General features: G+C 56.7%; 1 protein-coding gene across 1 annotated transcript in view; it reads left to right on the forward strand.

Moving 5' to 3' along the window:
• Window positions 1–573: 573 nt before the first annotated feature.
• LOC144489416 (uncharacterized) overlaps window positions 574–25,041 on the forward strand; it is a gene marked incomplete at its 5' end in the record, with an annotated part of 56,837 nt that continues 32,369 nt past the window's right edge. Inside the window, 4 exon segments of the mRNA XM_078207253.1 lie at window positions 574–1,389; window positions 2,596–2,678; window positions 4,122–4,218; window positions 9,664–12,264. Of these exon segments, the coding sequence (XP_078063379.1) occupies window positions 574–1,389; window positions 2,596–2,678; window positions 4,122–4,218; window positions 9,664–12,264 (3,597 nt within the window).

Below are 25,041 nucleotides of genomic sequence, written 5' to 3' on the forward strand. Positions count from 1 at the left end.
GGATAGAGAGAGACTGGGATGAGAGAGACTGGGATAGAGAGAGACTGGGATAGAGAGAGACTGGGATAGAGAGAGACTGGGATAGAGAGAGACTGGATAGAGAGAGACTGGGATAGAGAGAGACTGGGATAGAGAGAGACTGGGATAGAGAGAGAGAGACTGGGATAGAGAGAGAGAGAGAGACTGGGAGAGAGAGAGAGAGAGAGACTGGGATAGAGAGAGAGAGAGAGACTGGGATAGAGAGAGAGAGAGAGACTGGGATAGAGAGAGAGAGACTATGATAGAGAGAGAGAGACTGGGATAGAGAGAGAGAGAGAGACTGGGATAGAGAGAGAGAGAGTGACTGGGATAGAGAGAGAGAGAGAGACTGGGATAGAGAGAGAGAGAGACTGGGATAGAGAGAGAGAGAGAGACTGGGATAGAGAGAGAGAGAGAGACTGGGATAGAGAGAGAGAGACTGGGATAGAGAGAGAGAGAGACTGGGATATATAGAGAGAGAGACTGGGATAGAGAGAGAGAGAGAGACTGGGATAGAGAGAGAGAGAGAGACTGGGATAGAGAGAGAGAGAGAGAGACTGGGATAGAGAGAGAGAGAGAGACTGGGATAGAGAGAGAGAGAGAGACTGGGATAGAGAGAGAGAGAGAGACTGGGATAGAGAGAGAGAGAGAGACTGGGATAGAGAGAGAGAGAGAGAGACTGGGATAGAGAGAGAGAGAGAGACTGGGATAGAGAGAGAGAGAGAGACTGGGATAGAGAGAGAGAGAGACTGGGATAGAGAGAGAGAGAGAGACTGGGATAGAGAGAGAGAGAGAGACTGGGATAGAGAGAGAGAGAGAGACTGGGATAGAGAGAGAGAGAGAGACTGGGATAGAGAGAGAGAGAGAGACTGGGATAGAGAGAGAGAGAGAGACTGGGATAGAGAGAGAGAGAGAGACTGGGATAGAGAGAGAGAGAGAGACTGGGATAGAGAGAGAGAGAGAGACTGGGATAGAGAGAGAGAGAGAGAGACTGGGATAGAGAGAGAGAGAGAGACTGGGATAGAGAGAGAGAGAGAGACTGGGATAGAGAGAGAGAGAGAGACTGGGATAGAGAGAGAGAGAGAGACTGGGATAGAGAGAGAGAGAGAGACTGGGATAGAGAGAGAGAGAGAGAGAGACTGGGATAGAGAGAGAGAGAGAGACTGGGATAGAGAGAGAGAGAGAGACTGGGATAGAGAGAGAGAGACTGGGATAGAGAGAGAGACTGGGATAGAGAGAGAGAGAGAGAGAGAGACTGGGATATAGAGAGAGAGAGAGAGAGAGACTGGGATATAGAGAGAGAGAGAGAGAGACTGGGATATAGAGAGAGAGAGAGAGAGAGAGACTGGGATAGAGAGAGAGAGAGAGGAGAGACTGGGATAGAGAGAGAGAGAGAGAGAGAGACTGGGATAGAGAGAGAGAGAGAGAGAGAGAGAGACTGGGATAGAGAGAGAGAGAGAGAGAGAGAGAGACTGGGATAGAGAGAGAGAGAGAGAGAGAGAGAGACTGGGATAGAGAGAGAGAGAGAGAGAGAGACTGGGATAGAGAGAGAGAGAGAGACTGGGATAGAGAGAGAGAGAGACTGGGATAGAGAGAGAGAGAGAGCGAGAGACTGGGATGGAGAGAGAGAGAGAGACTGGATCGAAAAGAGCGAGAGACAAACTGGGATCGAGAGAGCGAGAGACAAACTGGGATCGAGAGAGCGAGAGACAAACTGGGATCGAGAGAGCGAGAGACAAACTGGGATCGAGAGAGCGAGAGACAAACTGGGATCGAGAGAGCGAGAGACAAACTGGGACAGAGAGAGCGAGAGACAAACTGGGACAGGGAGAGCGAGAGAGAGACTGGGACAGAGAGAGCGAGAGACAAACTGGGAGAGAGAGAGCGAGAGACAAACTGGGACAGAGAGAGCGAGAGACAAACTGAGAGCGAGAGACAAACTGGGATCGAGAGAGCGAGAGACAAACTGGGATCGAGAGAGCGAGAGACAAACTGGGATCGAGAGAGCGAGAGACAAACTGGGATCGAGAGAGCGAGAGACAAACTGGGATCGAGAGAGCGAGAGACAAACTGGGATCGAGAGAGCGAGAGACAAACTGGGATCGAGAGAGCGAGAGACAAACTGGGATCGAGAGAGCGAGAGACAAACTGGGATCGAGAGAGCGAGAGACAAACTGGGACAGAGAGAGCGAGAGACAAACTGGGACAGAGAGAGCGAGAGACAAACTGGGACAGAGAGAGCGAGAGACAAACTGGGACAGAGAGAGCGAGAGACAAACTGGGATAGAGAGAGCGAGAGACAAACTGGGACAGAGAGAGCGAGAGACAAACTGGGACAGAGAGAGCGAGAGACAAACTGGGACCGAGAGAGCGAGAGACAAACTGGGACCGAGAGAGCGAGAGACAAACTGGGATCGAGAGAGCGAGAGACAAACTGGGATCGAGAGAGCGAGAGACAAACTGGGATCGAGAGAGCGAGAGACAAACTGGGATCGAGAGAGCGAGAGACAAACTGGGATCGAGAGAGCGAGAGACAAACTGGGATCGAGAGAGCGAGAGACAAACTGGGATCGAGAGAGCGAGAGACAAACTGGGATCGAGAGAGAGCGAGAGACAAACTGGGAGAGAGAGAGAGCGAGAGACAAACTGGGAGAGAGAGAGCGAGAAACAGACTGGGACAGAGAGAGCGAGAGACAAACTGGGAGAGAGAGAGCGAGAGACAAACTGGGAGAGAGAGAGCGAGAGACAAACTGGGAGAGAGCGAGAGACAAACTGGGATCGAGAGAGCGAGAGACAAACTGGGATCGAGAGAGCGAGAGACAAACTGGGATCGAGAGAGCGAGAGACAAACTGGGAGAGAGAGCGAGAGACAAACTGGGAGAGAGAGCGAGAGACAAACTGGGAGAGAGAGAGCGAGAGACAAACTGGGAGAGAGAGAGCGAGAGACAAACTGGGATCGAGAGAGCGAGAGACAAACTGGGATCGAGAGAGCGAGAGACAAACTGGGAGAGAGAGAGCGAGAGACAAACTGGGATCGAGAGAGTGAGAGACAAACTGGGACAGGGAGAGCGAGAGAGAGACTGGGACAGAGAGAGCGAGAGACAAACTGGGACAGGGAGAGCGAGAGACAAACTGGGATAGAGAGAGCGAGAGACAAACTGGGACAGAGAGAGCGAGAGACAAACTGGGATCGAGAGAGCGAGAGACAAACTGGGATCGAGAGAGCGAGAGACAAACTGGGACAGGGAGAGCGAGAGACAAACTGGGAGAGAGAGAGCGAGAGACAAACTGGGAGAGAGAGAGCGAGAGACAAACTGGGACAGAGAGAGCGAGAGACAAACTGGGACAGGGAGAGCGAGAGACAAACTGGGACAGGGAGAGCGAGAGACAAACTGGGAGAGAGCGAGAGACAAACTGGGAGAGAGAGAGCGAGAGACAAACTGGGACAGAGAGAGCGAGAGACAAACTGGGACAGGGAGAGCGAGAGACAAACTGGGACAGGGAGAGCGAGAGAGAGACTGGGACAGAGAGAGCGAGAGACAAACTGGGATAGAGAGCGAGAGACAAACTGGGACAGAGAGAGCGAGAGACAAACTGGGATCGAGAGAGCGAGAGACAAACTGGGATCGAGAGAGCGAGAGACAAACTGGGATAGAGAGAGCGAGAGACAAACTGGGAGAGAGAGAGCGAGAGACAAACTGGGATCGAGAGAGCGAGAGACAAACTGGGATCGAGAGAGAGCGAGAGACAAACTGGGAGAGAGAGAGCGAGAGACAAACTGGGAGAGAGAGAGCGAGAGACAAACTGGGAGAGAGAGAGCGAGAGACAAACTGGGAGAGAGAGAGCGAGAGACAAACTGGGAGAGAGAGAGCGAGAGACAAACTGGGAGAGAGAGAGCGAGAGACAAACTGGGACAGAGAGAGCGAGAGACAAACTGGGATCGAGAGAGCGAGAGACAAACTGGGACAGGGAGAGCGAGAGACAAACTGGGAGAGAGAGCGAGAGAGAGACTGGATCAAGGGGGTGGGGCGGAGGGAGAGGGTCTGAGTGAAAGGGTTGGATCGCTGTTCCGTTCTTAACACATGGTCCATTTTTACAGACAGTTACGCCTCATCCGTGCTGTCTGAGGAGAAGGAGGAGTCACAGGAGGACAGGTCTGAGGGCTATGACAGTGGCCCCCACACTGAACCCACTGACCAGGTAACCACCTCCTATCTTCCTTCAGCGTCGAAATGGTGCTGTCTGCTCCCTCAGCACTGACCCTCCCACAGTGCGGCACTCCCTCAGCACTGACCCTCCCACAGTGCGGCGCTCCCTCAGCACTGACCCTCCCACAGTGCGGCTCTCCCTCAGCACCGACCCTCCCACAGTGCGGCGCTCCCTCAGCACCGACCCTCCCACAGTGCGGCGCTCCCTCAGCACTGACCCTCCCACAGTGCGGCGCTCCCTCAGCACCGACCCTCCCACAGTGCGGCGCTCCCTCAGCACTGACCCTCCCACAGTGCGGCGCTCCCTCAGCACCGGCCCTCCCCACAGTGCGGCGCTCCCTCAGCACTGACCCTCCTACAGTGCGGCGCTCCCTCAGCACTGACCCTCCCACAGTGCGGCGCTCCCTCAGCACCGACCCTCCCACAGTGCGGCGCTCCCTCAGCACTGACCCTCCCACAGTGCGGCGCTCCCTCAGCACTGACCCTCCCACAGTGCGGCGCTCCCTCAGCACTGACCCTCCCACAGTGCGGCGCTCCCTCAGCACTGACCCTCCCACAGTGCGGCGCTCCCTCAGCACTGACCCTCCCACAGTGCGGCGCTCCCTCAGCACTGACCCTCCCACAGTGCGGCGCTCCCTCAGCACTGACCCTCCCACAGTGCGGCGCTCCCTCAGCACTGACCCTCCCACAGTGCGGCGCTCCCTCAGCACCGACCCTCCCACAGTGCGGCGCTCCCTCAGCACTGACCCTCCCACAGTGCGGCGCTCCCTCAGCACTGACCCTCCCACAGTGCGGCGCTCCCTCAGCACTGACTCTCCCACAGTGCGGCGCTCCCTCAGCACTGACCCTCCCACAGTGCGGCGCTCCCTCAGCACCCAGCCTCCCACAGTGCGGCGCTCCCTCAGCACCGACCCTCCCACAGTGCGGCGCTCCCTCAGCACTGACCCTCCCACAGTGCGGCGCTCCCTCAGCACTGACCCTCCCACAGTGCGGCGCTCCCTCAGCACTGACCCTCCCACAGTGCGGCGCTCCCTCAGCACTGACCCTCCCACAGTGCGGCGCTCCCTCAGCACCGAGCCTCCCCACAGTGCGGCGCTCCCTCAGCACTGACCCTCCCACAGTGCGGCGCTCCCTCAGCACTGACCCTCCCACAGTACGGCGCTCCCTCAGCACCGACCCTCCCACAGTGCGGCGCTCCCTCAGCACCGACCCTCCCACAGTGCGGCGCTCCCTCAGCACCGAGCCTCCCCACAGTGCGGCGCTCCCTCAGCACTGACCCTCCCACAGTGCGGCGCTCCCTCAGCACTGACCCTCCCACAGTGCGGCGCTCCCTCAGCACTGACCCTCCCACAGTGCGGCGCTCCCTCAGCACTGACCCTCCCACAGTGCGGCGCTCCCTCAGCACTGACCCTCCCACAGTGCGGCGCTCCCTCAGCACTGACCCTCCCACAGTGCGGCGCTCCCTCAGCACTGACCCTCCCACAGTGCGGCGCTCCCTCAGCACCGACCCTCCCACAGTGCGGCGCTCCCTCAGCACTGACCCTCCCACAGTGCGGCGCTCCCTCAGCACCGACCCTCCCACAGTGCGGCGCTCCCTCAGCACCGACCCTCCCACAGTGCGGCGCTCCCTCAGCGCTGACCCTCCCCACAGTGCGGCGCTCCCTCAGCACTGACCCTCCCACAGTGCGGCGCTCCCTCAGCACTGACCCTCCCACAGTGTAGCGCTCCCTCAGCACTGACCCTCCCACAGTGCGGCGCTCCCTCAGCACTGACCCTCCCAGAGTGCGGCACTCCCACAGCACTGACCCTCCCACAGTGCGGCGCTCCCTCAGCACTGACCCTCCCACAGTGCGGCGCTCCCTCAGCACTGACCATCCCACAGTGCGGTGCTCCCTCAGCACTGACCATCCCACAGTGCGGTGCTCCCTCAGCACCGACCCTCCCACAGTGCGGTGCTCCCTCAGCACCGACCCTCCCACAGTGCGGCGCTCCCTCAGCACTGACCCACCCACAGTGCGGCGCTCCCTCAGCACTGACCCTCCCACAGTGTGGCGCTCCCTCAGCACTGACCCTCCCACAGTGCGGCGCTCCCTCAGCACTGACCCTCCCACAGTGCGGCGCTCCCTCGGCACTGACCCTCCCACAGTGCGGCACTCCCTCAGCACTGACCCTCCCACAGTGCGGCGCTCCCTCAGCACTGACCCTCCCACAGTGCGGCGCTCCCTCAGCACTGACCCACCCACAGTGTGGTGCGCTCTTGTGGGAGGGAGCTGAATGCATTATCTCCAAATTTGCAGATGATACAAAGTTGGGAGGGAGTGTGAGCTGTGAGGGGGAGTGCGCAGAGGGATCTGGGTGTCCTGGTGCACCAGTCGCTGAGGGTAAGCATGCAGGGGCAGCAGGCGGTAAAGAAGGCAAATGGCCTTCATTGCGAGAGGTTTCCAGTACAGGGATGTGTTGTTACGATTATACAGGGCCTTGGTGAGGCCACTCCCAGAGTATTGTGTGCAGTTATGGTCTCCTTTCCTGAGGAAGGATGTTCTTGCTCTCGAGGGAGTTGCAGCGAAGGTTTCCCAGGCTGATTCCGGGGATGGTGGGACTGATGTACGAGGAGAGATTGACCAGGTTAGGATTGTTTCCACTGGAGTTCAGACGAATGAGTGCGGGGGGGAATCTCATAGAGTAATCGTCATAGAGGTTTACAGCATGGAAACAGGCCCTTCGGCCCAACTTGTCCATGCCGCCCTTTTTTTTAAACCCCTAAGCAAATCCCAATTGCCCGCGTTTGGCCCATATCCCTCTATACCCATCTTACCCATGTAACTATATAAACGCTTTTTAAAAGACAAAATTGTACCCGCCTCTACTACTGCCTCTGGCAGCTCGTTCCAGACACTCACCACCCTCTGTGTGAAAAATAGCCCCTCTGGACACTTTTGTATCTCTCCCCTCTCACCTTAAACCTATGCCCTCTAGTTTTAGACTCCCCTACCTTTGGGAAAAGATATTGACTATCTAGCTGATCTGTGTCCCTCATTATTTTATAGACCTCTATAATATCACACCTCAGCCTCCTACGCTCCAGAGAAAAAAGTCCTAGTCTATCCAGCCTCTCCTTATAACTCAATCCATCAAGTCCCGGTAGCATCCTAGTAAATCTTTTCTGCACTCTTTCTAGTTTAATAATATCCTTTCTATAATAGGGTGACCAGAACTGTACACAGTATTCCAAGTGTGGCCTTACCAATGTCTTGTACAACTCCAACAAGACGTCCCAACTCCTGTATTCAATGTTCTGACCGATGAAACCAAGCATGCCGAATGCCTTCTTCACCACTCTGTCCACAGAGGAGGCTGATTCCGGGGATGGCGGGACTGATGTGTGAGGAGAGATTGACTAGGTTTCCACTGGAGTTCAGATGAATGAGGGGGGATCTCAGAGAGACTTATAAAATTATAACCGGACTGGACAGGGTAGATGCAGGGAGGATGTTCCCGATGGTGGGGGGAGTCCAGAACCAGGGGATTGGGGGCAGGGTTTGGGGATTGGGGGCGGGGTTTGGGGATTGGGGGTGGGGTTTGGGGATTGGGGGCGGGGTTTGGGGACTGGGGCGGGGATTGGGGATTGGGGGCGGGGTTTGGGGATTGGGGGCGGGTTTTGGGGATTGGGGGCGGGGTTTGGGGATTGGGGGTGGGGTTTGGGGATTGGGGGCGGGGTTTGGGGATTGGGGGCGGGGTTTGGGGATTGGGGTGGGGATTGGGGGCGGGGTTTGGTAACGGGACGAGACAGGGTCGATGCAGGGAGGATGTTCCCGATGGTGGGGGGAGTCCAGAACCAGGGGATTGGGGGCGGGGTTTGGGATTGGGGGCGGGGTTTGGGATTGGGGCGGGGTTTGGTAACAGGACGAGACAGGGTCGATGCAGGGAGGATGTTCCCGATGTTGGGGGGAGTCCAGAACCAGGGGGTCACAGTCTGAGGATTGGGGGCGGGGTTTGGGGATTGGGGTTTGGGGATTGGGGGCGGGGTTTGGGGATTGGGGGTGGGGATTGGGGGCGGGGATTGGGGCGGGGTTTGGGGATTGGGGGTGGGGTTTGGGGATTGGGGGCGGGGTTTGGGGATTGGGGCGGGGTTTGGGGATTGGGGGCGGGGTTTGGGGATTGGGGGCGGGGTTTGGGGATTGGGGGCGGGGTTTGGGGATTGGGGTGGGGTTTGGGGATTGGGGGCGGGGTTTGGGGATTGGGGGCGGGGATTGGGGGCGGGGTTTGGGGATTGGGGGCAGGGTTTGGGGATTGGGGGTGGGGTTTGGGGATTGGGGGCAGGGTTTGGGGATTGGGGGCAGGGTTTGGGGATTGGGGGTGGGGTTTGCGGATTGGGGGCGGGGTTTGGGGATTGGGGGTGGGGTTTGGGGATTGGGGCGGGGTTTGGGGATTGGGGGTGGGGTTTGGGGATTGGGGGCGGGGTTTGGGGATTGGGGGCGGGGATTGGGGGCAGGGTTCGGGGATTGGGGGTGGGGTTTGGGAATTGGGGGCAGGGTTTGGGGATTGGGGGTGGGGTTTGGGGATTGGGGCGGGGTTTGGGGATTGGGGGCGGGGTTTGGGGATTGGGGGTGGGGTTTGGGGATTGGGGGTGGGGTTTGGGGATTGGGGGCGGGGTTTGGGGATTGGGGGCGGGGATTGGGGGCAGGGTTTGGGGATTGGGGGTGGGGATTGGGGGCGGGGTTTGGGGATTGGGGGCGGGGATTGGGGGCGGGGTTTGGGGATTGGGGTGGGGTTTGGGTATTGGGGGCGGGGTTTGGGGATTGGGGTGGGGTTTGGGGATTGGGGGTGGGGTTTGGGGATTGGGGGTGGGGTTTGGGGATTGGGGGCGGGGTTTGGGGATTGGGGGTGGGGTTTGGGGATTGGGGCAGGGATTGGGGGTGGGGTTTGGGGATTGGGGGCGGGGTTTGGGGATTGGGGGTGGGGTTTGGGGATTGGGGGTGGGGTTTGGGGATTGGGGGCAGGGATTGGGGGCGGGGTTTGGGGATTGGGGGCGGGGTTTGGGTATTGGGGGCGGGGTTTTGGGGATTGGGGGCGGGGTTTGGGGATTGGGGGCGGGGTTTGGGGATTGGGGGCGGGGTTTGGGGATTGGGGGGGGACCATTTAGGACGGAGATGAGGAGATATTTCTTCACCCGGTGAGCCGCTGGAACTGATTCCCACAGGAAGTAGCTGATACAAAACATTGACTGTATTGGAGAGGCGGCTGGATCGAGCGCTTGGGGCGAATGGGATCAGAGGTTATGGGGAGAAAGCAGGATTAGGCGATTGAGTGGGATGATCAGACATGGTGGTGATGAATGGGGGAGCAGGCTCGAAGGGCTGAATGGCCTCCTCCTGTTCCTATCTACTCCGTTTCTATGTCTTTGACGTAGTTCTTGTGTTGTCTTCCCAATCAACAGGAGGACAGTTCCCTGGTGACGACTCAGTCAAGCTCAACACAGAAACTGGACCAAGGAGGAAGCCATCTTTCTGATGAGGAGGAGGCGGAGGAGGAGGAGGAGGAGAGCGAGGTGGCCCCTGCCCGTGGGGGGCGCCAGAAGCCTCAGGCCCTGGCGGAACAACCTCCTGCCTCCTCGCCCTCCCGGAGTCTCAGGAAGGGCGCGCCCCCGGCAAGGCTGAGACGCACCCCCCAGCCCCCGAGGAGCAAAGCCGGGCCGGGCACCTCCCCACTCCCGCAGGCCGAGGGGACTCCCTCGGAGGCAGAGGGGCGGCCGGTCGAGCGAAGGAGGTGGTCCTCCGGACGCGAGCGCAGGAGGCCGCCCTCGGCAGACGACCGGCGAGACTCGCCCCCCGGGGGCGAGAGCCCCTCTCCGCAGCCGGCGGCCGAGGAGAGGACCCCGTCCCCATCGCGGCCCAGCCGGGGCCAAGCGAGGTCCCCCTCGCCGCCCAGGGCTAGGGTCCGTGGGCGTGGCTCCTCGCAGTCCAAGGAACCGCAGGAAGGTACCCCCTCACTGCCCACACCATCCAGCGAGAGCCTGGCAGCGAAGGAACTATCGGAGTCTCCAGCAGCACAGACTGTCAAGGAACTGTCTAGCTCAACCCAGACTGTCAAGGAACTGTCTAGCTCAACCCAGACTGTCAAGGAACTGTCTAGCTCAACCCAGACTGTCAAGGAACTGTCTAGCTCAACCCAGACTGTCAAGGAACTGTCTAACCCAACCCAAACAGGCAAGGAACCGTCTCTGTCTAACCCAACCCAGACAGTCGAGGAGCCGTCTCCGTCTAGCTCAACCCAGACAGGTAAGGAACCGTCTCCGTCGAACCCAACCCAGACTGTCAAGGAACTCTCGAGCTCAACCCAGACAGGCAAGGAACTGTCTCCGTCTCGACCAACCCAGACAGACAAGGAACCATCTCTGTCCAGCCCAACCCAATCAGTCAAGGAACCATCTTCATCTCCCCCAACCCAGACAGGCAAGGAACCGTCTCCGTCTAGACCAATCCAGACAGACAAGGAACCGTCTCCGTCTAGACCAATCCAGACAGACAAGGAACCGTCTCCGTCTAGACCAATCCAGACAGACAAGGAACCGTCTCCGTCTAGACCAAACCAGACAGACAAGGAACTGTCTCTGTCTAACCCAACCCAGACAGGCAAGGAACCGTCTCCGTCTAGACCAACCCAGACAGGCAAGGAACTACCTCTGTCTAACCCAATCCAGACAGGCAAGAAACTGTCTCCGTCTCGACCAACCCAGGCAGACAAGGAACCGTCTCCATCGCCCCCAACCCAGACAGTCGAAGAGCCGTCTCCGTCTAACCCAACCCAGACAGACAAGGAACAGTCTCCGTCTAACCCGACTCAGACAGGCAAGGAGCCGTCTCCGCCTCGCCCAACCCAGACACTTGAAGAGCCGTCTCCCTCAAAGCAGACAGGCAAGGAAGCGTCTCCACCGAGCCCAACGCAGACAGTCGAGGAACCATCTCTGCCTGCCCCAGGCCAGACAGTCAAGGAGCCGTCTCCACCTGCCCCAGCGCAGACAGTGAAGGAACCGACTCCGTCTAGCCCAGGCCAGGCAGTGGAGGAACATTCTGCAGGAGCCCAGACGGCGGTAGAGGAGCAGGAGCCGCCCCCGGCGTCGCGGGCCCCCCGTGTTAGATCCCCGTCCCTGCCATCCCAGAAGGAGCAGTCTGCTCCCTCGGCCCGGGAAAAGGGAGGGGGGTCCACGTCGCCAGCGTCCAGGGGGGTGAAGGAGGTCTCTCCAGCCCCTCCAACTCAAACAGAGACTGGGCAGACACCGGCCAGTCTGTCCCAGGCAGCCAGGGACAGACCTGAACCGGCCGAAGGAGACACTGAGAAGCCTCCATCCCAGAGGAGACAGGAGAGGGCGTCTCGTTCGCCTCCCACACCCAGGGAAGCGGCCGCTTCTCCGCCGCGGGCCACGGGAGAGAGGGATGTGTCGTCACCGGCTCGGGAAGTCAGCGAGAGCTCCTCGCCCCCGCGCGCCGCTCTGGAACAGGAAAGCCGCCCGCCGCCTCGAAGGCCGTCAGACAAGTCCCCGGCACCGCGAGCGACCGGAGCCCCCGCGGCGACCCCTCCACCCCCGGCCGAAGATTCCGAGCCGGCCTCTCCCCCGCGGCAATACCCCGCAGCGGACACCGAGGGGTCGGAGCGTCGGCGACACGGGAGCGGGCATGCGGAGACCGGCGGGGGAGCCGGCGCCGTGCCGATCCCTGGCAGGTCCGCGCCGCCGGCCCCCGCGGAAACGCGTGCCGGGAATGAAAAGCAGCCCGCCGCCTGCGACGTGAGGGCATCGTCGCCGTCGCGTTCCTCTTCGCGGGCGCGGCGGGACTCGGAGCCGGCACCCAGGAAGGGCAGGGAGCCGGTCCAGGGAGAGCGGCCCCACAGGAAGGGCAGGTCATCCCGTTCGGCCTCCAGCTCCAGCCGCAGCTCCGGGAAGGGGGCACGTACCTCCTCCTCTTCATCCTCCAGCTCCTCCTCCTCACGCTCTCGATCCCGCTCGAGAGGAAGAACCAGCTCCTCCTCCAGCGAAGCCAAGGTAGGCAGCTCCCTCAACACTGCCCCCCATCAAACACTCCCAGGACAGGTACAGCACGGGGTTAGAGACAGAGTAAAGCTCCCTCTACACTGTCCCCATCAAACACTCCCAGGACAGGTACAGCACGGGGTTAGATACAGAGTAAAGCTCCCTCTACACTGTTCCCCATCAAACACTCCCAGGACAGGTACAGCACGGGGTTAGATACAGAGTAAAGCTCCCTCTACACTGTTCCCCATCAAACACTCCCAGGACAGGTACAGCACGGGGTTAGATACAGAGTAAAGCTCCCTCTACACTGTCCCCCATCAAACACTCCCAGGACAGGTACAGCACGGGGTTAGATACAGAGTAAAGCTCCCTCTACACTGTCCCCATCAAACACTCCCAGGACAGGTACAGCACGGGGTTAGATACAGAGTAAAGCTCCCTCTACACTGTCCCCCCATGAAACACCCCCAGGACAGGTACAGCACGGGGTTAGATACAGAGTAAAGCTCCCTCTACACTGTCCCCCATCAAACACTCCCAGGACAGGTACAGCACGGGGTTAGATACAGAGTAAAGCTCCCTCTACACTGTCCCCCATCAAACACACCCAGGACAGGTACAGCACGGGGTTAGATACAGAGTGAAGCTCCCTCTACACTGTCCCCATCAAACACTCCCAGGACAGGTACAGCACGGGGTTAGATACAGAGTAAAGCTCCCTCTACACTGTCCCCCATCAAACACTCCCAGGACAGGTACAGCACGGGGTTAAATACAGAGTAAAGCTCCCTCTACACTGTCCCCCATCAAACACTCCCGGGACAGGTACAGCACGGGGTTAGATACAGAGTAAAGCACCCTCTACACTGTCCCCCATCAAACACTCCCAGGACAGGTACGGCACGGGGTTAGACACAGAGGGAAGCTCCCTCTCCACTGTCCCCATCAAACACTCCCAGGACAGGTACAGCACGGGGTTAGATACAGAGTAAAGCTCCCTCTACACTGTCCCCCATCAAACACTCCCAGGACAGGGACAGCACGGGGTTCGATACAGAGTAAAGCTCCCTCTACACTGTCCCCCATCAAACACTCCCAGGACAGGTACAGCACGGGGTTAGATACAGAGTAAGGCTCCCTCTGCACTGTCCCCCCCATCAAACACTCCCAGGACAGGTACAGCACAGGGTGAGATACAGAGTAAAGCTCCCTCTACACTGTCCCCATCAAACACTCCCAGGACAGGTACAGCACGGGGTTAGATACAGAGTAAAGCTCCCTCTACACTGTCCCCCCCTCAAACACTCCCAGGACAGGTACAGCACGGGGTTAGATACAGAGTGAAGCTCCCTCTACACTGTCCCCATCAAACACTCCCAGGACAGGTACAGCACGGGGTTAGATACAGAGTAAAGCTCCCTCTACACTGTCCCCATCAAACACTCCCAGGACAGGTACAGCACGGGGTTCGATACAGAGTAAAGCTCCCTCTACACTGTCCCCCATCAAACACTCCCAGGACAGGTACAGCACGGGGTTAGATACAGAGTAAGGCTCCCTCTGCACTGTCCCCCCCATCAAACACTCCCAGGACAGGTACAGCACAGGGTGAGATACAGAGTAAAGCTCCCTCTACACTGTCCCCATCAAACACTCCCAGGACAGGTACAGCACGGGGTTAGATACAGAGTAAAGCTCCCTCTACACTGTCCCCATCAAACACTCCCAGGACAGGTACAGCACGGGGTTAGATACAGAGTGAAGCTCCCTCTACACTGTCCCCATCAAACACTCCCAGGACAGGTACAGCACGGGGTTAGATACAGAGTAAAGCTCCCTCTACACTGTCCCCCATCAAACACTCCCAGGACAGGTACAGCACGGGGTTAGATACAGAGTAAAGCTCCCTCTACACTGTCCCCATCAAACACTCCCAGGACAGGTACAGCACGGGGTGAGATACAGAGTGAAGCTCCCTCTACACTGTCCCCATCAAACACTCCCAGGACAGGTACAGCACGGGGTTAGATACAGAGTAAAGCTCCCTCTACACTGTCCCCCATCAAACACTCCCAGGACAGGTACAGCACGGGGTTAGATACAGAGTAAAGCTCCCTCTACACTGTCCCTCATCAAACACTCCCAGGACAGGTACAGCACGGGGTTAGATACAGAGTAAAGCTCCCTCAACACTGCCCCCCATCAAACACTCCCAGGACAGGTACAGCACGGGGTTAGAGACAGAGTAAAGCTCCCTCTACACTGTCCCCATCAAACACTCCCAGGACAGGTACAGCACGGGGTTAGATACAGAGTAAAGCTCCCTCTACACTGTCCCCCATCAAACACTCCCAGGACAGGTACAGCACGGGGTTAGATACAGAGTAAAGCTCCCTCTACACTGTCCCTCATCAAACACTCCCAGGACAGGTACAGCACGGGGTTAGATACAGAGTAAAGCTCCCTCTACACTGACCCCATCAAACACTCCCAGGACAGGTACAGCACGGGGTTAGATACAGAGTAAAGCTCCCTCTACACTGTCCCCATCAAACACTCCCAGGACAGGTACAGCACAGGGTTAGACACAGAGTAAAGCTCCCTCGACACTGTCCCCATCAAACACTCCCAGGACAGGTACAGCACGGGGTTAGATACAGAGTAAAGCTCCCTCTACACTGTCCCCCCATGAAACACCCCCAGGACAGGTACAGCACGGGGTTAGATACAGAGTGAAGCTCCCTCTACACTGTCCCCATCAAACACTCCCAGGACAGGTACAGCACGGGGTTAGATACAGAGTAAAGCTCCCTCTACACTGTCCCCCATCAAACACTCCCAGGACAGGTACAGCACGGGGTTAAATACAGAGTAAAGCTCCCTCTACACTGTCCCCCATCAAACACTCCCGGGACAGGTACAGCACGGGGTTAGATACAGAGTAAAGCACCCTCTACACTGTCCCCCATCAAACACTCCCAGGACAGGTACGGCACGGGGTTAGACACAGAGGGAAGCTCCCTCTCCACTGTCCCCATCAAACACTCCCAGGACAGGTACAGCACGGGGTTAGATACAGAGTAAAGCTCCCTCTACACTGTCCCCCATCAAACACTCCCAGGACAGGGACAGCACGGGGTTCGATACAGAGTAAAGCTCCCTCTACACTGTCCCCCATCAAACACTCCCAGGACAGGTACAGCACGGGGTTAGATACAGAGTAAGGCTCCCTCTGCACTGTCCCCCCCATCAAACACTCCCAGGACAGGTACAGCACAGGGTGAGATACAGAGTAAAGCTCCCTCTACACTGTCCCCATCAAACACTCCCAGGACAGGTACAGCACGGGGTTAGATACAGAGTAAAGCTCCCTCTACACTGTCCCCATCAAACATTCCCAGGACAGGTACAGCACGGGGTTAGATACAGAGTAAAGCTCCCTCTACACTGTCCCCCATCAAACACTCCCAGGACAGGTACAGCACGGGGTTAGATACAGAGTAAAGCTCCCTCTACACTGTCCCCCATCAAACACTCCCAGGACAGGTACAGCACGGGGTTAGATACACAGTAAAGCACCCTCTACACTGTCCCCCATCAAACACTCCCAGGACAGGTACGGCACGGGGTTAGACACAGAGGGAAGCTCCCTCTCCACTGTCCCCATCAAACACTCCCAGGACACGTACACCACGGGGTTAGATACAGAGTAAAGCTCCCTCTACACTGTCCCCCATCAAACACTCCCAGGACAGGTACAGCACGGGGTTCGATACAGAGTAAAGCTCCCTCTACACTGTCCCCCATCAAACACTCCCAGGACAGGTACAGCACGGGGTTAGATACAGAGTAAGGCTCCCTCTGCACTGTCCCCCCCATCAAACACTCCCAGGACAGGTACAGCACAGGGTGAGATACAGAGTAAAGCTCCCTCTACACTGTCCCCATCAAACACTCCCAGGACAGGTACAGCACGGGGTTAGATACAGAGTAAAGCTCCCTCTACACTGTCCCCATCAAACACTCCCAGGACAGGTACAGCACGGGGTTAGATACAGAGTGAAGCTCCCTCTACACTGTCCCCATCAAACACTCCCAGGACAGGTACAGCACGGGGTTAGATACAGAGTAAAGCTCCCTCTACACTGTCCCCCATCAAACACTCCCAGGACAGGTACAGCACGGGGTTAGATACAGAGTAAAGCTCCCTCTACACTGTCCCCATCAAACACTCCCAGGACAGGTACAGCACGGGGTGAGATACAGAGTGAAGCTCCCTCTACACTGTCCCCATCAAACACTCTCAGGACAGGTACAGCACGGGGTTAGATACAGAGTAAAGCTCCCTCTACACTGTCCCCCATCAAACACTCCCAGGACAGGTACAGCACGGGGTTAGATACAGAGTAAAGCTCCCTCTACACTGTCCCTCATCAAACACTCCCAGGACAGGTACAGCACGGGGTTAGATACAGAGTAAAGCTCCCTCAACACTGCCCCCCATCAAACACTCCCAGGACAGGTACAGCACGGGGTTAGAGACAGAGTAAAGCTCCCTCTACACTGTCCCCATCAAACACTCCCAGGACAGGTACAGCACGGGGTTAGATACAGAGTAAAGCTCCCTCTACACTGTCCCCCATCAAACACTCCCAGGACAGGTACAGCACGGGGTTAGATACAGAGTAAAGCTCCCTCTACACTGTCCCTCATCAAACACTCCCAGGACAGGTACAGCACGGGGTTAGATACAGAGTAAAGCTCCCTCTACACTGTCCCCCATCAAACACTCCCAGGACAGGTACAGCACGGGGTTAGATACAGAGTAAAGCTCCCTCTACACTGACCCCATCAAACACTCCCAGGACAGGTACAGCACGGGGTTAGATACAGAGTAAAGCTCCCTCTACACTGTCCCCATCAAACACTCCCAGGACAGGTACAGCACAGGGTTAGACACAGAGTAAAGCTCCCTCGACACTGTCCCCATCAAACACTCCCAGGACAGGTACAGCACGGGGTTAGATACAGAGTAAAGCTCCCTCTACACTGTCCCCCCATGAAACACCCCCAGGACAGGTACAGCACGGGGTTAGATACAGAGTAAAGCACCCTCTACACTGTCCCCCATCAAACACTCCCAGGACAGGTACGGCACGGGGTTAGACACAGAGGGAAGCTCCCTCTCCACTGTCCCCATCAAACACTCCCAGGACACGTACACCACGGGGTTAGATACAGAGTAAAGCTCCCTCTACACTGTCCCCCATCAAACACTCCCAGGACAGGTACAGCACGGGGTTCGATACAGAGTAAAGCTCCCTCTACACTGTCCCCCATCAAACACTCCCAGGACAGGTACAGCACGGGGTTAGATACAGAGTAAGGCTCCCTCTGCACTGTCCCCCCCATCAAACACTCCCAGGACAGGTACAGCACAGGGTGAGATACAGAGTAAAGCTCCCTCTACACTGTCCCCATCAAACACTCCCAGGACAGGTACAGCACGGGGTTAGATACAGAGTAAAGCTCCCTCTACACTGTCCCCATCAAACACTCCCAGGACAGGTACAGCACGGGGTTAGATACAGAGTGAAGCTCCCTCTACACTGTCCCCATCAAACACTCCCAGGACAGGTACAGCACGGGGTTAGATACAGAGTAAAGCTCCCTCTACACTGTCCCCCATCAAACACTCCCAGGACAGGTACAGCACGGGGTTAGATACAGAGTAAAGCTCCCTCTACACTGTCCCCATCAAACACTCCCAGGACAGGTACAGCACGGGGTGAGATACAGAGTGAAGCTCCCTCTACACTGTCCCCATCAAACACTCCCAGGACAGGTACAGCACGGGGTTAGATACAGAGTAAAGCTCCCTCTACACTGTCCCCCATCAAACACTCCCAGGACAGGTACAGCACGGGGTTAGATACAGAGTAAAGCTCCCTCGACACTGTCCCTCATCAAACACTCCCAGGACAGGTACAGCACGGGGTTAGATACAGAGTAAAGCTCCCTCTACACTTTCCCCCGTCAAACACTCCCAGGACAGGTACAGCACGGGGTTAGATACAGAGTAAAGCTCCCTCTACACTGACCCCATCAAACACTCCCAGGACAGGTACGGCACGGGGTTAGATACAGAGTAAAGCTCCCTCTACACTGTCCCCATCAAACACTCCCAGGACAGGTACAGCACAGGGTTAGACACAGAGTAAAGCTCCCTCGACAGTGTCCCCATCAAACACTCCCAGGACAGGTACAGCACGGGGTTAGATACAGAGTAAAGCTCCCTCTACACTGTCCCCCCATGAAACACTCCCAGGACAGGTACAGCACGGGGTTAGATACAGAGTAAAGCTCCCTCTACACTGTCCCCATCAAACACTCCCAGGACAGGTACAGCACGGGGTTAGATACAGAGTAAAGCTCCCTCTACACTGTCCCCCATCAAACACTCCCAGGACAGGTACAGCACGAAGTTAAATACAGAGTAAAGCTCCCTCTACACTGTCCCCCATCAAACACTCCCAGGACAGGTACAGCACGGGGTTAGATACAGAGTAAAGCACCCTCTACACTGTCCCCCATCAAACACTCCCAGGACAGGTACGGCACGGGGTTAGACACAGAGGGAAGCTCCCTCTCCACTGTCCCCATCAAACACTCCCAGGACAGGTACAGCACGGGGTTAGATACAGAGTAAAGCACCCTCTACACTGTCCCCCATCAAACACTCCCAGGACAGGTACGGCACGGGGTTAGACACAGAGGGAAGCTCCCTCTCCACTGTCCCCATCAAACACTCCCAGGACAGGTACAGCACGGGGTTAGATACAGAGTAAAGCTCCCTCTACACTGTCCCCCATCAAACACTCCCAGGACAGGTACAGCACGGGGTTAGATACAGAGTAAGGCTCCCTCTGCACTGTCCCCCCCATCAAACACTCCCAGGACAGGTACAGCACGGGGTTAGATACAGAGTGAAGCTCCCTCTACACTGTCCCCATCAAACACTCCCAGGACAGGTACAGCACGGGGTTAGATACAGAGTAAAGCTCCCTCTACACTGTCCCCCATCAAACACTCCCAGGACAGGTACAGCACGGGGTTAGATACAGAGTAAAGCTCCCTCTACACTGTCCCCATCAAACACTCCCAGGACAGGTACAGCACAGGGTTAGACACAGAGTAAAGCTCCCTCGACACTGTCCCCATCAAACACTCCCAGGACAGGTACAGCACGGGGTTAGATACAGAGTAAAGCTCCCTCTACACTGTCCCCCCATGAAACACCCCCAGGACAGGTACAGCACGGGGTTAGATACAGAGTGAAGCTCCCTCTACACTGTCCCCATCAAACACTCCCAGGACAGGTACAGCACGGGGTTAGATACAGAGTAAAGCTCCCTCTACACTGTCCCCCATCAAACACTCCCAGGACAGGTACAGCACGGGGTTAAATACAGAGTAAAGCTCCCTCTACACTGTCCCCCATCAAACACTCCCGGGACAGGTACAGCACGGGGTTAGATACAGAGTAAAGCACCCTCTACACTGTCCCCCATCAAACACTCCCAGGACAGGTACGGCACGGGGTTAGACACAGAGGGAAGCTCCCTCTCCACTGTCCCCATCAAACACTCCCAGGACAGGTACAGCACGGGGTTAGATACAGAGTAAAGCTCCCTCTACACTGTCCCCCATCAAACACTCCCAGGACAGGGACAGCACGGGGTTCGATACAGAGTAAAGCTCCCTCTACACTGTCCCCCATCAAACACTCCCAGGACAGGTACAGCACGGGGTTAGATACAGAGTAAGGCTCCCTCTGCACTGTCCCCCCCATCAAACACTCCCAGGACAGGTACAGCACAGGGTGAGATACAGAGTAAAGCTCCCTCTACACTGTCCCCATCAAACACTCCCAGGACAGGTACAGCACGGGGTTAGATACAGAGTAAAGCTCCCTCTACACTGTCCCCATCAAACATTCCCAGGACAGGTACAGCACGGGGTTAGATACAGAGTAAAGCTCCCTCTACACTGTCCCCCATCAAACACTCCCAGGACAGGTACAGCACGGGGTTAGATACAGAGTAAAGCTCCCTCTACACTGTCCCCCATCAAACACTCCCAGGACAGGTACAGCACGGGGTTAGATACACAGTAAAGCACCCTCTACACTGTCCCCCATCAAACACTCCCAGGACAGGTACGGCACGGGGTTAGACACAGAGGGAAGCTCCCTCTCCACTGTCCCCATCAAACACTCCCAGGACACGTACACCACGGGGTTAGATACAGAGTAAAGCTCCCTCTACACTGTCCCCCATCAAACACTCCCAGGACAGGTACAGCACGGGGTTCGATACAGAGTAAAGCTCCCTCTACACTGTCCCCCATCAAACACTCCCAGGACAGGTACAGCACGGGGTTAGATACAGAGTAAGGCTCCCTCTGCACTGTCCCCCCCATCAAACACTCCCAGGACAGGTACAGCACAGGGTGAGATACAGAGTAAAGCTCCCTCTACACTGTCCCCATCAAACACTCCCAGGACAGGTACAGCACGGGGTTAGATACAGAGTAAAGCTCCCTCTACACTGTCCCCATCAAACACTCCCAGGACAGGTACAGCACGGGGTTAGATACAGAGTGAAGCTCCCTCTACACTGTCCCCATCAAACACTCCCAGGACAGGTACAGCACGGGGTTAGATACAGAGTAAAGCTCCCTCTACACTGTCCCCCATCAAACACTCCCAGGACAGGTACAGCACGGGGTTAGATACAGAGTAAAGCTCCCTCTACACTGTCCCCATCAAACACTCCCAGGACAGGTACAGCACGGGGTGAGATACAGAGTGAAGCTCCCTCTACACTGTCCCCATCAAACACTCCCAGGACAGGTACAGCACGGGGTTAGATACAGAGTAAAGCTCCCTCTACACTGTCCCCCATCAAACACTCCCAGGACAGGTACAGCACGGGGTTAGATACAGAGTAAAGCTCCCTCTACACTGTCCCTCATCAAACACTCCCAGGACAGGTACAGCACGGGGTTAGATACAGAGTAAAGCTCCCTCAACACTGCCCCCCATCAAACACTCCCAGGACAGGTACAGCACGGGGTTAGAGACAGAGTAAAGCTCCCTCTACACTGTCCCCATCAAACACTCCCAGGACAGGTACAGCACGGGGTTAGATACAGAGTAAAGCTCCCTCTACACTGTCCCCCATCAAACACTCCCAGGACAGGTACAGCACGGGGTTAGATACAGAGTAAAGCTCCCTCTACACTGTCCCTCATCAAACACTCCCAGGACAGGTACAGCACGGGGTTAGATACAGAGTAAAGCTCCCTCTACACTGTCCCCCATCAAACACTCCCAGGACAGGTACAGCACGGGGTTAGATACAGAGTAAAGCTCCCTCTACACTGACCCCATCAAACACTCCCAGGACAGGTACAGCACGGGGTTAGATACAGAGTAAAGCTCCCTCTACACTGTCCCCATCAAACACTCCCAGGACAGGTACAGCACAGGGTTAGACACAGAGTAAAGCTCCCTCGACACTGTCCCCATCAAACACTCCCAGGACAGGTACAGCACGGGGTTAGATACAGAGTAAAGCTCCCTCTACACTGTCCCCCCATGAAACACCCCCAGGACAGGTACAGCACGGGGTTAGATACAGAGTAAAGCACCCTCTACACTGTCCCCCATCAAACACTCCCAGGACAGGTACGGCACGGGGTTAGACACAGAGGGAAGCTCCCTCTCCACTGTCCCCATCAAACACTCCCAGGACACGTACACCACGGGGTTAGATACAGAGTAAAGCTCCCTCTACACTGTCCCCCATCAAACACTCCCAGGACAGGTACAGCACGGGGTTCGATACAGAGTAAAGCTCCCTCTACACTGTCCCCCATCAAACACTCCCAGGACAGGTACAGCACGGGGTTAGATACAGAGTAAGGCTCCCTCTGCACTGTCCCCCCCATCAAACACTCCCAGGACAGGTACAGCACAGGGTGAGATACAGAGTAAAGCTCCCTCTACACTGTCCCCATCAAACACTCCCAGGACAGGTACAGCACGGGGTTAGATACAGAGTAAAGCTCCCTCTACACTGTCCCCATCAAACACTCCCAGGACAGGTACAGCACGGGGTTAGATACAGAGTGAAGCTCCCTCTACACTGTCCCCATCAAACACTCCCAGGACAGGTACAGCACGGGGTTAGATACAGAGTAAAGCTCCCTCTACACTGTCCCCCATCAAACACTCCCAGGACAGGTACAGCACGGGGTTAGATACAGAGTAAAGCTCCCTCTACACTGTCCCCATCAAACACTCCCAGGACAGGTACAGCACGGGGTGAGATACAGAGTGAAGCTCCCTCTACACTGTCCCCATCAAACACTCCCAGGACAGGTACAGCACGGGGTTAGATACAGAGTAAAGCTCCCTCGACACTGTCCCCCATCAAACACTCCCAGGACAGGTACAGCACGGGGTTAGATACAGAGTAAAGCTCCCTCGACACTGTCCCTCATCAAACACTCCCAGGACAGGTACAGCACGGGGTTAGATACAGAGTAAAGCTCCCTCTACACTTTCCCCCGTCAAACACTCCCAGGACAGGTACGGCACGGGGTTAGATACAGAGTAAAGCTCCCTCTACACTGTCCCCATCAAACACTCCCAGGACAGGTACAGCACAGGGTTAGACACAGAGTAAAGCTCCCTCGACAGTGTCCCCATCAAACACTCCCAGGACAGGTACAGCACGGGGTTAGATACAGAGTAAAGCTCCCTCTACACTGTCCCCCCATGAAACACTCCCAGGACAGGTACAGCACGGGGTTAGATACAGAGTAAAGCTCCCTCTACACTGTCCCCATCAAACACTCCCAGGACAGGTACAGCACGGGGTTAGATACAGAGTAAAGCTCCCTCTACACTGTCCCCCATCAAACACTCCCAGGACAGGTACAGCACGAAGTTAAATACAGAGTAAAGCTCCCTCTACACTGTCCCCCATCAAACACTCCCAGGACAGGTACAGCACGGGGTTAGATACAGAGTAAAGCACCCTCTACACTGTCCCCCATCAAACACTCCCAGGACAGGTACGGCACGGGGTTAGACACAGAGGGAAGCTCCCTCTCCACTGTCCCCATCAAACACTCCCAGGACAGGTACAGCACGGGGTTAGATACAGAGTAAAGCACCCTCTACACTGTCCCCCATCAAACACTCCCAGGACAGGTACGGCACGGGGTTAGACACAGAGGGAAGCTCCCTCTCCACTGTCCCCATCAAACACTCCCAGGACAGGTACAGCACGGGGTTAGATACAGAGTAAAGCTCCCTCTACACTGTCCCCCATCAAACACTCCCAGGACAGGTACAGCACGGGGTTAGATACAGAGTAAGGCTCCCTCTGCACTGTCCCCCCCATCAAACACTCCCAGGACAGGTACAGCACGGGGTTAGATACAGAGTGAAGCTCCCTCTACACTGTCCCCATCAAACACTCCCAGGACAGGTACAGCACGGGGTTAGATACAGAGTAAAGCTCCCTCTACACTGTCCCCCATCAAACACTCCCAGGACAGGTACAGCACGGGGTTAGATACAGAGTAAAGCTCCCTCTACACTGTCCCCATCAAACACTCCCAGGACAGGTACAGCACGGGGTGAGATACAGAGTGAAGCTCCCTCTACACTGTCCCCATCAAACACTCCCAGGACAGGTACAGCACGGGGTTAGATACAGAGTAAAGCTCCCTCTACACTGTCCCCCATCAAACACTCCCAGGACAGGTACAGCACGGGGTTAGACACAGAGGGAAGCTCCCTCTCCACTGTCCCCATCAAACACTCCCAGGACACGTACACCACGGGGTTAGATACAGAGTAAAGCTCCCTCTACACTGTCCCCCATCAAACACTCCCAGGACAGGTACAGCACGGGGTTCGATACAGAGTAAAGCTCCCTCTACACTGTCCCCCATCAAACACTCCCAGGACAGGTACAGCACGGGGTTAGATACAGAGTAAGGCTCCCTCTGCACTGTCCCCCCCATCAAACACTCCCAGGACAGGTACAGCACAGGGTGAGATACAGAGTAAAGCTCCCTCTACACTGTCCCCATCAAACACTCCCAGGACAGGTACAGCACGGGGTTAGATACAGAGTAAAGCTCCCTCTACACTGTCCCCATCAAACACTCCCAGGACAGGTACAGCACGGGGTTAGATACAGAGTGAAGCTCCCTCTACACTGTCCCCATCAAACACTCCCAGGACAGGTACAGCACGGGGTTAGATACAGAGTAAAGCTCCCTCTACACTGTCCCCCATCAAACACTCCCAGGACAGGTACAGCACGGGGTTAGATACAGAGTAAAGCTCCCTCTACACTGTCCCCATCAAACACTCCCAGGACAGGTACAGCACGGGGTGAGATACAGAGTGAAGCTCCCTCTACACTGTCCCCATCAAACACTCCCAGGACAGGTACAGCACGGGGTTAGATACAGAGTAAAGCTCCCTCTACACTGTCCCCCATCAAACACTCCCAGGACAGGTACAGCACGGGGTTAGATACAGAGTAAAGCTCCCTCGACACTGTCCCTCATCAAACACTCCCAGGACAGGTACAGCACGGGGTTAGATACAGAGTAAAGCTCCCTCTACACTTTCCCCCGTCAAACACTCCCAGGACAGGTACAGCACGGGGTTAGATACAGAGTAAAGCTCCCTCT

This window comes from Mustelus asterias, unplaced genomic scaffold (assembly GCF_964213995.1).
Source record: "Mustelus asterias unplaced genomic scaffold, sMusAst1.hap1.1 HAP1_SCAFFOLD_2161, whole genome shotgun sequence".
Lineage (NCBI taxonomy): Eukaryota > Metazoa > Chordata > Chondrichthyes > Carcharhiniformes > Triakidae > Mustelus > Mustelus asterias.